Source organism: Gobio gobio (assembly GCF_949357685.1).
Source record: "Gobio gobio genome assembly, chromosome: 7".
Classification (NCBI taxonomy): domain Eukaryota; kingdom Metazoa; phylum Chordata; class Actinopteri; order Cypriniformes; family Gobionidae; genus Gobio; species Gobio gobio.
Genome location: NC_137103.1, coordinates 36,655,624 through 36,672,450, shown reverse-complemented (window position 1 = coordinate 36,672,450; position 16,827 = coordinate 36,655,624). Strand labels below are relative to the sequence as shown.

At 37.3% G+C, this 16,827-nt stretch overlaps 2 protein-coding genes across 5 annotated transcripts; one reads left to right on the top strand and one right to left on the bottom strand.

The window, feature by feature from the left end:
* Positions 1-1,465: 1,465 nt before the first annotated feature.
* trim13 (tripartite motif containing 13) lies at positions 1,466-11,185 on the bottom strand. 3 transcript variants are annotated; one of them, XR_013816930.1, is made up of 4 exons: positions 11,120-11,185; positions 7,207-8,448; positions 2,114-2,194; positions 1,466-1,905 (listed from the first exon to the last, which is right to left on the bottom strand). XR_013816930.1 is itself a non-coding variant. In XM_079822380.1 (2 exons), exons 1-2 carry the CDS (start codon positions 11,141-11,143, stop codon positions 7,228-7,230), a joined length of 1,245 nt encoding a protein of 414 aa, XP_079678506.1. In that variant the 5' UTR covers positions 11,144-11,181; the 3' UTR covers positions 6,943-7,227. The 3 variants fall into 3 exon arrangements, 2 of the variants coding, with proteins under 2 accessions (XP_079678506.1, XP_079678507.1); XM_079822380.1 differs by lacking the exons at positions 1,466-1,905; positions 2,114-2,194 and having other exon boundaries at positions 6,943-8,448; positions 11,120-11,181; XM_079822381.1 differs by lacking the exons at positions 1,466-1,905; positions 2,114-2,194; positions 11,120-11,185 and adding an exon at positions 8,847-9,612 and having other exon boundaries at positions 6,949-8,448.
* spryd7b (SPRY domain containing 7b) lies at positions 2,025-16,313 on the top strand. 2 transcript variants are annotated; one of them, XM_079822383.1, is made up of 5 exons: positions 2,025-2,208; positions 11,172-11,288; positions 13,187-13,353; positions 13,491-13,593; positions 15,066-16,313. In XM_079822383.1, exons 1-5 carry the CDS (start codon positions 2,199-2,201, stop codon positions 15,161-15,163), a joined length of 495 nt encoding a protein of 164 aa, XP_079678509.1. In that variant the 5' UTR covers positions 2,025-2,198; the 3' UTR covers positions 15,164-16,313. The 2 variants fall into 2 exon arrangements, with proteins under 2 accessions (XP_079678509.1, XP_079678508.1); XM_079822382.1 differs by lacking the exon at positions 2,025-2,208 and adding an exon at positions 10,633-10,764.
* The last annotated feature ends 514 nt before the right edge of the window (positions 16,314-16,827 follow it).

The window sequence follows — 16,827 nt, the reverse complement described above, 5'->3', positions numbered from 1 at the left end:
AGGGTCTTGTTGTCTTCCTGTCAGTCTTTGGGAGATCACAACTAGGCATTTGTTGGAGTGAAAAAAAAATGAACTGGCTAATTTTGGGAAATTCTTCTACTCCTGTTTGTTTACAAAATCTCCTACACTAGTTTTTTTTTTACATGATTTAAAAAAAATCAGTGACTTCAGGAGATAAACATTATATACAAATATTGTAGCATTATCACAATGGCTGTTTCTTGGCTGTGAATCCATGTTGGATCATTGACCCAAATTCCATAGTTTATGTGAGTCAGGTCGTAACCTTGGTGTAAGTGTTACACCTCAATGCTCATAATAAACAGATGCTTCAGTTAATATTTTTGTTAGAATTAATACATTTTAATATACTAACAAAGATGCAAACTATTAGATTTTTTAAATGTGATCAAGTCATTACAATTGGTGTTGTTGGCTGTAAAATGGTATTATTTGGTACACTCGCTGTAGATCTCATACTTCTGCTTCAGTTCATTGATCTATGCTGTGTCTAGAACATAGATGGCATGGAAATATACTTGAATTATTATGCTGTGCTACAATTGTCCAATTTCTAGTTAAAGTAGAATTTAATTCAACAAATTATATTTTATTTTTACTTAATTCTAAGTCTTAAGAAAGCTTGTGTGTTTGAGAAAATGCTTGGTTATATTTGCCATTCTATTTTTGGTTTAATAAATATATCTAATATTACTATCAATCAACACTTAAGAATTTTAAATTCAGATGTTAATGGTTAAACTCTGACTTGGTAAACATTACCAATAGTTTTTTTTTTATTATCATAACTGTACATAAGGCACAAAGCACATGATTGATTCAGAAAGTAGAGATATCTTGTTTTGGATAGTGAAGGCATAAGAGATGTAATCTGTTGTGGGACAGCACTTTGGGAAGCTGGTGGCAGGTCAGCTCCCGCTGTTGAAGATGACTACGAGGCAGGATGTTGTCAGTGCTGAATCACAATCTTGAAGGTTAAATCCAGTCTGGTCTTGAAGACAATATTAGTTGCTTGTTTCCTTTTAATTTAATAATTTTTTGATGGAGTAGCCAGAGGACAGGTTTTAGTATAATGCAGGAAAGTTGCTGAGAGGTGTGTCTGAAGTGATCTCCATAGAGCCCAGCCTGTAGAAAATCAGAATCAGTGCTGTAAAATATAAAACATTTACCTTTTTTTTTAATCCTTTACACTTTTCAGTCATCTCTTGTGCCCTATCCCAAAATATAATAAAATGTAAATATGCAGGAGGACCCACTGGGAATGATGATTCTTTTAAATACCCATAATAATCGTCCCATAACATTAGTATTGATTTGGTGCTATTTTACTGAAGTGCAAAAAATTCTGATTCATTGTTTGTTAATCTGTGAAAAGTATACATTACACTTAATGTATGCTATTGTTAGTGTTTTTTTTTTTTTTATTATTTTTTTGTTTTTTTTTACAAATGTATATAATAGGCATATATATTCAAGTATGTGTTTCCTGAAAACTTAATTGTATGTTACCCGATCCTGCACACAAATGTTACAATGCCACTTTTTTATTGTATGCAAATGGATTGCAGGCAAACACAGTAGGAGACACTAAAATATTTTACTGCAAACTGACAGCATCACGTCCAGCTGCTGTGTGTATGTTCTCACTCAAGCGTCCTCCTCTCTTCTGTGTTTCAGATGGAGTCCTGGAATGCCTCAAGCCCTGCTAAGAGAGAGAGGGAGGAGAGGAGTCACTCGCTCTGATTCTGGCAGTGCTTGGTCATGTTGCCGAGTGTGTGATTGAGAGAGAGGGACCCTCTCTAGGTGATGGTGTAGCAGCACAGAATGGTTTGTGGTGATAAAGAGATGCAGGCCATGATGTGCTGCAGCATCAATTCCTGGGACCTACGCAGCAGAGAGAGAGAGATTATGTGTGCGTGTGCATGTGTTGTCTTGCTTTAGCAGCATGTAAATATTGGAGTTACTCCTTGGCCAATGCCTCCAATATTGCCCGTGCTGCTGAAGCAAGAAGTCACCAAGCAGCAAATGCACGCCATCTTTTTTTTATCACAGCTACCAGGGCCTAGCCCGGTGCAGGTAGTGGCTGACTCACAGGTACTGAAATATCTTCATGGACTGAATCATCAATCCAACATAGAGAAGTCAGGAGGACACTCGGCCTCACCGGAGCAAACTGAATGGTCAAAGGTAAAGACAAATGCAGAGTTTAGTTTTGTTTGGGAAGTGAGTTAAGTGAGTTACTTTTTTTTTTTCTTTTCTAATTAATGTTGCTTTTTTCCTTCATAGTTCATGCAAAACCAATTTTTATTTATGTTTGTTTACATTGTTTGTTTTCCTTTATGTAAAAAAGACAATTCTACCCTTGTATCCTTTTCTTCATTCCAACTGAAATCCCTATTTTTTTTTATGTGCTGTTGCGTTTGTGTTAATGCAAATAAATAATAAAACTGAAAAAGATTATGAAACTCTGACCTGTCGAATACTCATTTTAACGTAGCTAGTGAACCGTTCGTCGATGAATCTATTCAGCTTTTGTTTTATAACCCCTTTTTTTCTTCACAGGTAACGCAACTGTTGTCAAATGTTTCAATACTGTTATAAAAATGGGTTTTAACCCGAAGTGTGGCGTGTATTCATATGCCTCTCTTAAAGTAAAATTCATTTTTGGTGATTACACTGAGCTAACAAAATTGACTCCAAACTGCCTTTTTCCGTTAATAACCAATAAGCAAGTTTATGTGGATTATTCCGGTAGTGGCAATGGAAGAGATATTAACACTGAGGCAAATGTCTCCAGTTTCGTGCTGCAAGTTTACGCATGCGTAGCCTATCATTCTTATATAACGTTAATTTAAAAAAAGCTTATAGGCCAACGAAATTCTGTTGTGGGCAAGTCATTTTTCAGAAGGCTATTCCCGATAGTTGTAAATGACGTGCGTCATTTCGTGTTAACAGTACAGGTCGTTGATTATGTAACTTTACGTGACTGCCTATAGGCTATAAAATATTTACGATTTTTGTAAAATATTGCATAATGGTCTGTCAGCCTAAAAAAATAAAATGGCAGCATCTCGCAATGCAGATGTGATTTGAAATTTCCGCCATTTTATGCAATGAAATCAAAAAGACCCAATTATGAGCAGGCTAAATCTGCCACGATTTGATCTTGTTCTTGCCATATCCTTGTATTTTGAGAATTATAATCTATTATTTTGCCGGGATGAAAGTATTTAGGATAACTTTGGGTAGTTTTCTAAGGGACCCTTTTATATGCATAAATGCGTCTCTCTTTTTTTTCATGTCTGAATAGTGCGTTTTCCTCAGATTTGATCACACCTTGTTTCCTTGGCAATAAAGAAATGACGTTTTATTGTTTGTTTAATTGGCCAGCACTTAAACCGTTGTTGCCTTTAACTCGTAACACGACCACTTCTGACACATGTCGATTTAATCTTCTGATGCTTCGTTTTAGTCATATGATGCTTTTAGATATGAACTAAAGATGGCCAGCACAGCTGTGATAATAGGAACAGTGCACAGTTTCGGAGAGCTGATTTTAATCTATTATTTGGCTATGGCAAAACATACACATTTGGACAATTTTAATGGAGAAGGTTTTTCAAAATAAAATTGCGCATTTACTATGCATTATATGCTTATATTGCGTAGTCCAAAATCCTCTCTTTAACAAATCACGATTTAATATGAGGACGGATTTGTAAATGACGTATTTTTTTTAAATAGGCTACGTTTTTGAATTCGCTCTAAATGTATATGCTGTTTTCCTTGTTGTGTACTATGTAGCCTACTTATTATTTAGACATGCATATTATTAGACTTTTATGCATGAAGGAGAAGCCCTCTTATAAGATGTGCTCATATAGCCTATGGTCTTAAGAACCTATATTTAATTTGGATCTTTTATTAACTGCCCGCCAAAGAATAGTTAGCCTACACTTTTTATTTCTTTTCTTTTTTTGTGTGTGTGTGCTTAATTTGAATTGTGATCAGACTGGTTTTACATGACCTGTATTAATTACCGTTACTGGTCAACGTGTGTTTGGAAAGAAGTAGGGGGAAAAAAGTCCGCCTATTTTTTTAAGAGTGTGTTTATGTAGGGGCAACTTTGGTCCAGATAAATTCCTAGTTCTCGAAAATGTGTGTAGGCCTATACATCTGCTGATCGTCACACTTTAATTCTATAGAAAAAATAATGAGATTGAAGTAATTGCGGTCCTTTCGAGTGCCTTAAATGTTTGAAGGACATTTTTAGGTTAATATATGGATTTTTAATTGTAAAAAAAAAAAAAAAAAAAAAAATACAGTAGCATATGTAGGCTATTTTATTTATTTTGCTTTCCCGACAACCATGATACTTTCACCTGGAGCTTTGAGGCACATGCCAAATAGCCTATAAAAATGCTGAGGTTGCTTTATTTCATGATGTGAAAATACACCATTATGAAATAACTGAATATTAAGTCGTGTATCTGGTGTAGGCTCATTTCAGTTTTTTTTTAACGTAGACGTTTATCATGTGCAAATACTTGTTTTCTGAAAGAAACTAACAGGACTAATGCATTTAGCTAAAGACAGACCAGCCTTTTTTGAGGCTTAAAATAGTCATTGCAGACTTATGCCATGTATTTCATTTGACACACAATTTAAAGAGAAATAAGGATAATTGTAGAACTAAATAGTGTTTATACACATGTATGACGGTATATTTATTTGCATTTAGTCCCTATAACAATTTTCAACTTTTCAAAGAAAATCGAAAACAGCAACATGCAAAATATAACTCTTCAGTGCAGTCAGTTCCTTCAAGAGACGAGTATTGACAAAACGAATGATAAAAACAACTGAAACATTAAACAGAAAGACAAAACGTTTGAAGCAAAAAGAAATGGTACTTATGTTGAAGACTGCCTTTTTTCCTTAATAATAATATTGAAGTTACTGGTGCAAGATAGTGAGGATGGCGTTACATTTGTTAAAAAGAAAATCGAAGAACTGGAATTACATGGCGCCATTTCAGAGAGAGCTTCTTATTTGTCGGCTATGCATTCTGCATGGGTTCAGAAAATGTATAGGGTAGAGTGGGGGAAAACGCCCCCCTGGGGTAAAACGCCCCCCACCTGTTTTTCACAAAATAAGCACTAGAGGGAGTCAAGATATATTTTCACTGTTGCTATGCACTTCGTTGACAACGGGGATAAACAAATCTCCTTGGAGAAGCTGACACCAGCGACGTATTTGAAGAGAAGAGGATTACATGCTAAGTGCTTTAATTTTCAGATATTAGTAAACAAGTGTTTAAGAGAATATTGTTCTGCAGGATATCACAGTGATGTATGATAGATGAATAGTGAAGTCTGTAGTTTGAGAGGAAATGTTATTTATAAGGAATATAATTATATCTTAAAAATTAAACATTTTTTTAAAAAGTCATAGCTTGTGGGGTAAAACGCCCCCTACGCTGAGGGGTAAAACGCCCCCCAAAGGGCATAGTTTCTCTCTATCATAATTACTATAACATATTAGATTATGTGAATGGCTACTGAATTAAAGTTTATTTATGTATGTATTTATTTATTTGTTTATTTAGTATTTATTTGTTTATTTATGTATTTATTTATTACAACACATTTGTTTGCATGGCTTAGTTATATAAATATAAATGGTAAAATTGCTGCGAATGGCTAATGAATTAATGTTTATTTATGTATATATTTATTTATTTGTTTATTTATTATTACAACATATTTGTTTGCATGGCTTAGTTATATGTATAAATATAAATGTTAAAATGGCTGTGAATGGCTAATGAATTAATGTTTATTTATTTATTACAACATATTTGTTTGCATGGCTTATATATAAATATAAATGGTAAAAATGTGGATATTTTGGACATTCCTCAAATAAATATTAATATATATACATGTTGATACATTACTTGCCTTTTACTTTGAGAGATTAAAAACTATAGTCTGCTCATTTTGCTGTTCATCTATGAAGCAAACTGGTTGGGAAGAAAGGGGGCATTTTACCCCACCTTGGGGGGCGTTTTACCCCACCGCTGGGGCAAAACGCCCCCTTTGTACAAAAATATTTTCAGTCAAAATACTAATTAATTATGAAGGCTGTGCAATTTTAATATTTGGTGAATAGTTCCTGCCATAGTCACTCAAAACCGGGATGGCAATTCAAGTCACATTTATGTTTTGTTTCACTGTAATGTCACATTTTCCTTAAGGGGGGCGTTTTCCCCCACTCTACCCTATGTATTAATAAATTCGTTTTTATTCAATTTACTCTTATGTAAGGTTTTATTTGGTAAAGTAGGTTAAAGTAGGTAATTTAACTTTTCATCCCCAATTCGCCTGGCAACAGTCGGCTAAATATATGTTCGGTGACGTGCGCAGGGCTTCAGCGGTGACGTCATATCAGAACAGAGTCGTCCGAGAATCTCTCAGGATTCCTGTTTAAACAGTGGGAAAAACGGGGATACCTTCCCCTTTTTCCCCCTAAACAGTCCTGACTTTAAGTCTTGCACATCTCATGTCTCTATTGGGTGAAATTATAAACATTACTAAAGACATTATTGAGCTCTGGTATTTGAATAAAAATATATAATATGCTATATAAAAGAACCCCCCCCCCCCCCCCCCCCAAAAAAACAACAAAAAAGAAAACACGAATCCGTTCCATTAGCAATGTTCAGGTGAACTTGTTTCGGCACTATATTTAAAATGTATTTCAATGTCAAAGGCTATCGAAATAATATGAGTTAAATCAACAATAATATATCAGGATGCAAGTTCATTCTAAGTAAACATTGCAAATGATGTCTGACATTGTTACGTAACGTTTAACCTTGAGTATCTAGAGAACTCCTACAGAGAAGAGAAAATATATCAATGCACAGTTGGAATAAGTATTCCTCTTTATTTTGTCTTTTTGTTAACTTCCAATCATTTATTCAATCAAGCTGTATGCTAAATTACGTGTTTTTTTAAGGGACTGTTGTCCTATTAGTAAGCCGCGATCTATCCACACTTGTATTTCCATTTTAAAACCAATAGACAAAATCAGTGCAATTGAACTGATTTGGTTACAAATTCAAAAACGAAATATTTCCAAATCTACTGGTTGGCACATTGTAGTACATAAAAAAAGTACCTAAGGAATGGAGTTACAAAATCAGCTGATGAAATCTGATGTTGTGTTTATTAGGTCCAAAATACAGTTCCGACACAGCTCGGTTAGTAGTGTGCAGATCGCAGCCGCTTCTTTCCAGCAGAACCCGAGCCAGCGCACAATCTCTCCAGGACCGGGCAGAGAAAAGCCACTGAGTGCGACTACTTTATCCTGAAAGCTCAAAGCGAGACAGTCCGATGGGAGAAAGTTCAGCGCGGGGAGACACGCACAAACAACCAGAACAACTCTCCACATCACACGGGAGAAGCGCGGTGCGGCAGCGGGGGGCAGCGAGGTCATGTACGCGCTTCTCTCGTAGGGGGCGCACAGCTTGTCCACCTCTCCAAGACGCACCCGGTCCCATTCCTTCACATCGAAGCTCTGCAGGCCAAGCAAACCCACGTCCACGTCAGTCCGCGACGGCAGTGGCGTTCCCCGAATGACGCGCAGCTTTTCTCTGAAGTCCTGCATCTGCTGGAGGAAAGTGAGCGGGTCGGAGAGCGAACGGAAAGATTCGGCGATGTTGAGCGCGCGTCGCTGCTCCTCGAGCGCTGAGCGCAGCTGGTTGATCTCTGGGTCAAAGGTCTGCATGACCACGAGCTTCAGAGTCTCCAAGTCCGAGAGAATCTCGCTCCGTTTGTGGTCCAGCGTGCGCAGAAGTTTGTCAAAGTACTCTGAGACTCCATCCGCGTCCCGCGAGACCCTCTCCAGCGCTTTCTTCTTAGCTCCCTCTAAAGATTCCAGGCACGAATGCACCTCCGCGCACCTCCAGCCCTCGACAACGCGAAACAAGTCCTCAAACGCGAGCTTTTCGCGTTCGTACGCCTCCTCCAGCGCGCAAAACTTGTGTCCTTTATGATCACCTGTCGTGGCGCAAAACCCACAGATGAGCTTCAGATCCGTGGCACAGAAGATGTTGAGCGGTTGTCCGCTGTGGACTCGGCAGAGCGACATCCTCGGCATCACTCGAATCCTGTTGTACTTTTCCACGATGCCACGTAATGAGTAATTGACTTGCAAGCTCGCGATGCCGCTGTGCACGGTTTCCTTTCGACAGGTCGGACATTTGAACGGGGGTCTCCATGCAACGCTCCGGTTACCGTCCAGGATGCCCTCGAGACACTTCTTGCAGAAGCTGTGAGAGCACGGCAGAACTCGCGGGTCTTCGAAAAGACAGCAGCATATTGGGCATGTGAGGTCCTCCTCCAAGAGCTCCATCGTATCCTAAAGTGGAAAGAGACATTAATATGAAAGCTTGTCGGGGACATGACATCAATACAACTCTCATCATCTTAGAAAGCTTTTCTCGTGCATCTCACTCCGATTGTGAAGTCTAGAGCACTCAGTGCTGCCCGGTGTCATTTTGTGACCATCTACGTTACGCGCAATAAACTAAGGTATAGCCTACACACACGGGGGGGTTTTGCATCGAAAAAAGTTATATTGCGAGACGGTGAATAAATAATGGAACCGAACTGGCTCCCTGCATCCACGTAAAAGCTTAGTGTTCAGTTCCTGCAAGCAATATTTTTTTGTGTAAGAATCAATATCACCTGCGTCAATCAGTCAGTATTTTACAATGCATATCAAGCGAGTTGACCAAATATAGTAGTTCAGATTGCCTGATGATGAAGACTCCTGTGTGCACCCGTACTTCATTTTAATTGCCCGCGTGAGAACTTTTCGTGCAGGAATATACGAGGACCTGTCCAACAAACTTCAAGGAATTGATTTGAGAAAAAAAAAAAAAAATCCCCGCCGTCGAGTTGTCAAAAAGGTTTCTCGGTATGCCCGGGTCCAGTTGTCAAGGTATTACTACTGTTGTGGCAGATTTTGCAGGCAGAAAGCACCAGCAATTGGACCAGAAGTGCACTAGCTGCTTAGGCAGTGTGCAACGCAATCATGGCTCTTGTTGCTGTGCAGACTTCGCCCTTTCCAATTGGGAAATTAACTAGTTCAGGTCAAGTCAGTATGGCCAGGCAGTTCAAACTAATGCGCACAGACAGCTATTGAACAGTGAAGCTAAAGCCAAACATTTCAATGCCACATTCGGCATAATATACACGTAGCATAGTGTATTTGCAGTTAAATACACGTTCTGTGCGGTGAGAAATAAATGCAGAGGATCCCTTCTTGCATGATGTTGTTGCGGGGGAGCGCTCACTCTCTCCTAGATCAGCGTTTCTCTACAGATTACGTCAATACTTGCGCTACCCATCATCTGCGCACAGAAGCCTAACTCATCCATTCCTTGAACTACATTAACTACGTGGTTTTTATTTACAACTAGTCATGGTTTACAGTCACAGACAACCAAAAAGCGCGTCCGTATTTTCTGGCACAAGGATGATTCTTCATCACGCCACTTTGGTCGCATATGCCCGAGCCATGTGTCAGGGTCTTGACGCATCGATAACCAATCGCTACCGAGTCACGTGTCAAAATATTTTGACCTCGATTTTTCTTCCCCTGTTTCCATGCCATCAGGAAGAGAACGGCTTCCGAGGCGCCGCGCTCATTGGTCGAATCAGGGATGAAAGTGCGCGTGCAGTGACGTAATTGGCCACGAGAGGGCGAGAATGTCAGCGAACGCCGGTTTAGGATGAAGTATGAAAACATCTCTCATACTGAAAAAAGTAATTTGTAGAATTTAATGCTTTACCCTGTACGATGTAAGATCTGTTTTGTATCCCCCGATTTTGGTTTAATGTTAAATGTCATTGTTTTTATGAAAGCTTTTTTAATTAATTTTTTTACAAGTTCTTTTTAATTGTACACTAAATAAATAATATAAAATAACATGCGCTTCAAAGGCAAACAATTTATCCCTATCTAATTCGATATGGTGTGATCTCCAAGTGTTTTTTTTTAACTGACCAGAAAAGCTTTGTGTTGAACTTTAAGCACATTGCCTGGATTGTGATATTTATCCTACAAATGAAGTAGGCCTACTATCTAACTCTTTGTTAGGTACAATGCGGTATTTAAAACTGGTGGAGCTTAGCGGTCAAAATAATAATTCTCCAATTTGCCTCCTACTGTGTATTTTCCAATTCAATGACTATTCAAGTTTCTTAGTGTCATTTATACGGATGTAAATTATTGTCCAGATCGACTGTAGAGGGTGAGGGCTTTCTGACACGTTTCTCTGCGCTGGTCAGGACTCAGGATAGGTTTATTTAATATGGTGGATTTCCGTTCAAAAATCTTGTACGAATTACGAATTAATTTAAATATATTTATTAGTGTAAAATGTTTTAGGAAAGAAGGACTCGGCTTTCAGAACCGGTAAGCGCCCCCTTGAGGTGCTTTGAGAATCACCAGCCGTCGACAATGATTGTTGGATTTTTCCATGAGATCCATTCTATCCTGCAAGCTTGCGCGCCCTTCAGTTTGATGTGTGTAACTGCACTTCCTGTGATCTCAGCGCTAGAATGGCTGCAGTTTTTACGTGTTGTTTGGGCTGCTGCGGGGATGGCGGACCGGGTCATGCTCCCCTCAAAGATATGCCCACCGTACAGCTAGACACGCATCACATGGGTAAGAGTCATTTCCACTGCTCAGCGGGGTCACAAAAAGTCACCAAATTAAATTTCAGACGAAGATATGTCAAGCTAGCAGATTGTGCTATATCTTAAAAAAAAAAAACAATGGTTCCAACGCAAAATGACTATTGGCGTCATTGTTTTTAAATAAACAATATGCACTGGTTCGTAATAATATCTAATCAATCACGTCATAGTCCTAACTACTCTGGATCAGATGCTAGTTGCTAGTTATAACAGCTGTCAGATCCCTAATTTAGATTTTTATTTCAATTGAGTGAATCCAGGAAGCGAGTTGACTTTCAGACTCGTTTTTGCAGATATCTCTGAAAACGTTTTGAAATACATACCTTGTGCTGTAGCAGGGTGGTCATGAGAGTTTGCTCGGCCTTTTATTCCCAGGGACGGATGTGGTCATAGTGAAAAGTGGGAGGCGGATCTGTGGAACTGGAGCCTGCCTCGCCAACGCCCCTCTACACCAGAACAAGAGCTATTTTGAGTTCAAGATCCAGTCCACGGGTGAGAGCCTTTTTGTCAGACATCAATCATGTTAATCACGGCTTCATATAAGCAGATTTTTGATATTTTGCTAATTATTGTGGAAACACTGTACTAACTTGTAGCTGTCAGACAGATGTATTTGTTGCTTCAAAAGAGGAGTGTTGTTGAATGATCTGTCAAAAAGAAAAAGTTTACCGTTTATAAGCGAGCAAGATTTCACCTTAAAGGGATAGTTCACCCAAAAATGTATTTACTCACCCTCATGTCGTTCCAAACCCGTAAGACCTTCGTTCATCATCAGAACACAAATGAAGATATTTTTGATGAAATCCAAGATCTTTCTGACTCCTCCATAGACAGCTATTCAATTAACACTTTCAAGGCCCAGAAAGGTAGTAATGACATCGTTACAATAGTCCATGTGACACCTGTGGTTCAACCTTAATTTTATGAAGTGAAGAGAATACTTTTTGTGCGCAAAAACAAACAAAAATAACGACTTTATTCAACTTTCATTGTACTGGTCATGTAATTAGAATATCATCAAAAAGTTGATTTTATTTCACTAATTCCATTCAAAAAGTGAAACTTGTATATTATAGTCATTCATTACACACAGACTGATATATTTCAAATGTTATGATTATAACTGACAACTAAGGAAAATCAAACAAAACCCATTCAAACAAATCATTCAAAAATGTGGGGGAGATTCACAAAGAGTGGACTGCAGCTGGAGTCAGTGCTTCAAGAACCACTACGCACAGACGCATGCAAGACATGGGTTTCAGCTGTCGCATTCCTTGTGTCAAGCCACTCTTGAACAACATACAGTGTCAGAAGCGCCTCGCCTGGGTTAAAGACAAAAAGGACTGGACTGCTGCTGAGTGGTCCAAATTGATGTTCTCTGATGAAAGTAAATGTTGCATTTCCTTTGGAAATCAGGGTCCAAGAGTCTGGAGGAAGAGAGGAGAGGCACACAATCCACGTTGCTTGAAGTCCAGTGTAAAGTTTCCACAGTCAGTGATGGTTTGGGGTGCCATGTCATCTGCTGGTGTTGGTCCACTGTGTTTTCTGAGGTCCAATGTCAACACAGCCGTATTCCAGGACGTTTTAGAGCACTTCATGCTTCCTGCTGCCGACCAACTTTATGGAGATGCAGATTTCATTTTCCAACAGGACTTGGCACCTGCACACCGTGCCAAAGCAACCAGTACCTGGTTTAAGGACCATGGTATCCCTGTTCTTAATTGGCCAGCAAACTCGCCTGACCGTAACCCCATAGAAAATCTATGGGGTATTGTGAAGAGGAAGATGTGATATCCCAGACCCAACAATGCAGAAGAGCTGAAGGCCACTATCAGAGCAACCTGGGCTCTCATAACACCTGAGCAGTGCCACAGACTGATCGACTCCAAGCCACGCCGCATTGCTGCAGTAATTCAGGCAAAAGCAGCCCCAACGAAGTATTGAGTGCTGTACATGCTCATACTTTTCATGTTCATACTTTTCAGTTGGTCAAGATTTCTAAAAATCCATTCTTTGTATTGGTCTTAAGTAATATTCTAATTTTCTGAGATACTGAATTTGGGATTTTCCTTAGTTGTCAGTTATAATCATCAAAATTAAAATAAATAAACATGGAAATATATCAGTCTGTGTGTAATGAATGAATATAATATACAAGTTTCACTTTTTGAATGGAATTAGTGAAATCAACTTTTTGATGATATTCTAATTATATGACCAGCACCTGTATATGCCTATTATTGGGACCCTTAGAATTGTTTTGCATTGTGACATTCATTTTAGTAAAATTTGTACCTCCCAGATTTCAGTATTATTTGTCTTTTTAGATGGGTCTGTTTAGTTTAAGATATGTGTCCTATGACCTTTTGTTGATGTTTGTGATGCAGGTGTTTGGGGGATCGGTGTGGCCACTCAGAAGGTGAATTTGAACCAGGTACCACTGGGTCAAGACAGTCACAGTTTGGTACTCAGACATGATGGCTCCATATACCACAACAACGAGGAGAAGAACCGTTTACCTGCCAATAGTCTGCCTCAGGAGGGGGATATAGTGGTATGTTTTAACTTCTTTTTGTGTGTTGGTTACAGTCTAGATTGTGATAAATAGCTTCACTGTGGAATACAGATAGTGTATATACTGTAGAAGAATTATTGCTTGTGGTTGTAAGTGTGTGTGTGTCTGTTTTTTAGGGCCTGACCTATGATCATGTGGAATTGAACCTCTACTTAAATGGAAAGAGCATGCACTGTCCAGCCTCAGGTATTCGAGGGACCGTGTTCCCCATAGTTTATGGTAAGTTGTATATTGTTTCTTTATCAATGACAGATAGAGGACATCATACTTTTTGCTATATCTGAACATGTTTTTTTAGGTATAGGAATTTTATGTTAATAATTGGATCAAGTTGATTTATTTGGTGGCCATCTTGGTAAGAGAGTGAAAGTTTTATATCACCCTCAGATTTGAAAACTACCATAGTATTTTACGTTATCAACAAATGGCAAAATGAATGGGATCAGTGTACAAACAGCAAACGTTTAACCCTACTGTGGGTAAAAGCATGTTTATTTTTAACACAAAATGCAGAATAGGGTGTTCCAGAATCACACATAAGTTCTCAAAATAAAAATAAAAAATCCACCGCTATGCTTCTCTGGTATCTCTTATTTTATTCAATTGTTGTGGTTTGAGTTCTCTTAGGAAACTATATTACTCAGAAAACGCCGTAGGAAAAAATCCATTATATTTTAGAGTTTTTATCTAAAGCAAATTTTAAAAACCTTAAATAGGTTTTTTAATTCTTATTTTATAGTATTTTAACATTGCCAAGGAAGCCGACATGGGGTTAAAACGCCAACCACACACCCATCTTGGTAACAGCCACTGTAAAGCCAGGATTACATTTCAGTAATTATATACTACTTTATATAATATTATATAATACTGAAGCGTTTAAATGCATAATACTATATTATTGCGGTAACACTTTACAATAAGGTTAATTAATTAACATCAGTAAACTACATTAGTTAACATGAACTAATAATGAACTTGTTCATGTTAACTAATACAACCTTATTGTAAAGTGTTACCATTATTGCTATAGTAGCCATATATATATATATATATATATATATATATATATATATATATATATATATATATATATATATATATATATATATATATATATATATATATATATATATATATATATATATATATATATAAAATAATACATTTAAACTCTTTTATTAAATCTGGGACACTCGTTCGCTACAGCCACCATTGCGATATATAGTATTTAAAAATAATAAAAAATCTGTCATCTTTTACTTGCCCTCATGTCTTTCCAAACCTTTATGACTTTCTTCTGTGGAGCACAAAAGTCAACGAGCTCCAATGTTATTTCCTCCCAACATTCTTCAAAATATCTTCTGTTATGCAGAAGAAAGAAATTCATACAGGTTTTGAACAACTCGAGGGTGAGTAAATGATGATGGTTAATTTTTTTGTGGGTGAACTATCCCTTTTAAGGTAAAAAAAAAAAAAAAAAAAAAACCCTTCAAAATGTCCAAATTACTCTTGATTGATGAAGGGAGCATATCATAAAACAATTTTCTTTTCAAATAAATGTAATGTGCTGTATCTGTGTAATGTAAATTATTTTTTATGATTTGCTGTTTGCAGAGACAAATTGTTATGAAATGTTTTTGCCAATCATATGATGATCATATTGATGTTTGTAATCCGTTCTCTCCCAGTGGACGACAGTGCCATCATAGACTGCCAGTTCAGTGATTTCTACCATTCTCCACCTGAAGGCTTTGAAAAGATTCTGTTTGAACAGCAGATCTTTTGAATCGTCAGCTACAGTGTGGAGCTGAACTGTGTGTGGCAGTACATGCTTATGTTCTTTCAATGTTGCTTCTGCCTTTGCTGTTACTACTGCTGCTCTTGTCCATTTGGAAGACGAACCAGGCTTTATTTCTGTGTGTGTTTGTACACGCACATATGAAAGAGAGACTCTACAACCCAGACAACACTTTACATAAGCACTGAAGACACTTACTGATATCTACTTTCTTTTTATTTAATGACAATGCACATTTATTAGCAGCTGATTGGGGTTTTGTTCTTAGTTTGTATGTTGATTTGATTTATGTAGGAATTATTGTTGACTTTCTCTATCTACACATATCAGCTCTCTTGAATGAACCAATTGTATTTGCACTAGTTATGTGTGGTTGAGAATCAAACCAAACCTCTTGATAAAGTATATAATCAGAGACAGTTCGATTTATTTTTGATTAGTCTGTTACTGTCATTTGCCTTTCATCTGAACTAGGCATGTGTGTTATCTTCATAATGATAAATATTTTCGGTGTATTTTATCAGTTTACCTCTGTGAACTCTATCGCACATTATATTAAATAAGTGACTTTGGCTGGACAGGCTCCAGAGTGTTAAATAACCATTAAAATGAAGACCTGCATGAATGTAACTTATTAGTTTTGATTTATTAGCATATCTTACCTAAACCCTACAAATGTGTTAGACTGGAGGTTCACCAAAACGTTTCTTTCTTCTTTTTTTTTGCCTCAGGTGTGTTTTTCTCCAATGATATTGTGCTGGACCCCAGTTATTCACATTCAACAACATTCACAGCAACATTAATGACAAATACTAACCAAATTTAGCTGGTTACAGCAGAAATGTTATTCTACCAGAGAATGTGATCTACTCATAACACTAAACCATTCTTAATCATACATTAATTTTATTCACAAAATGAACGTGAACAAAATGGCCATGTAGTTACCCAAAAGCAATGTGCTTTTCAGAAAAGGTGCACTGAAAACTGTACACTGTGTCTTATGGTACATTCCACAAGTGCTGTATTCAATAAACTTAAGTATTCTGTCTCTGACTGTCATCACCTATGACCAAATAAAATAACAACATACAAGCATGTCTCTACAAAAATAAAGTGTTCTATTTATTTAAAATTGAAAATGCGTCTCTATATCTTTCATTGTTAATTGGAGGAATAATATGGGTAAGTTGTAAAATTGTTTGTGTGTGTATATAATTATAATTTATATTATATTGGCATCAGCCAGTAATAGTATACCTAACAGGGATGAGTGAGTAACTATGTGTAAACCCCCCCAGAGCAGATGCTCTTATTGTTCCTTTTGTCTTGATTTCTCAGCTGGTCTAGACATTAGTAATGACAGACAGGAGGGGGTTCAGTGAACATTTTTGAAAAAGCTCCTTTAAAGATCTTACTACTTTCAAGTGTGTACTGCTTTGATGGTTCTAAAATGATTCAAACTAGTGGTAAAGGCAGCATTTTATAATATCTCATGAATAACTAACACATTATCGACATATATACATTCACATAAAAGGCATGAAACTACTTCATAATTTTCAATATTGGCCTATGTTCATATTTGAATAAACATTAACTAATTGATGTATTGTTTTGTTTAAACACGTGTTATTTTTAGACAAAATATG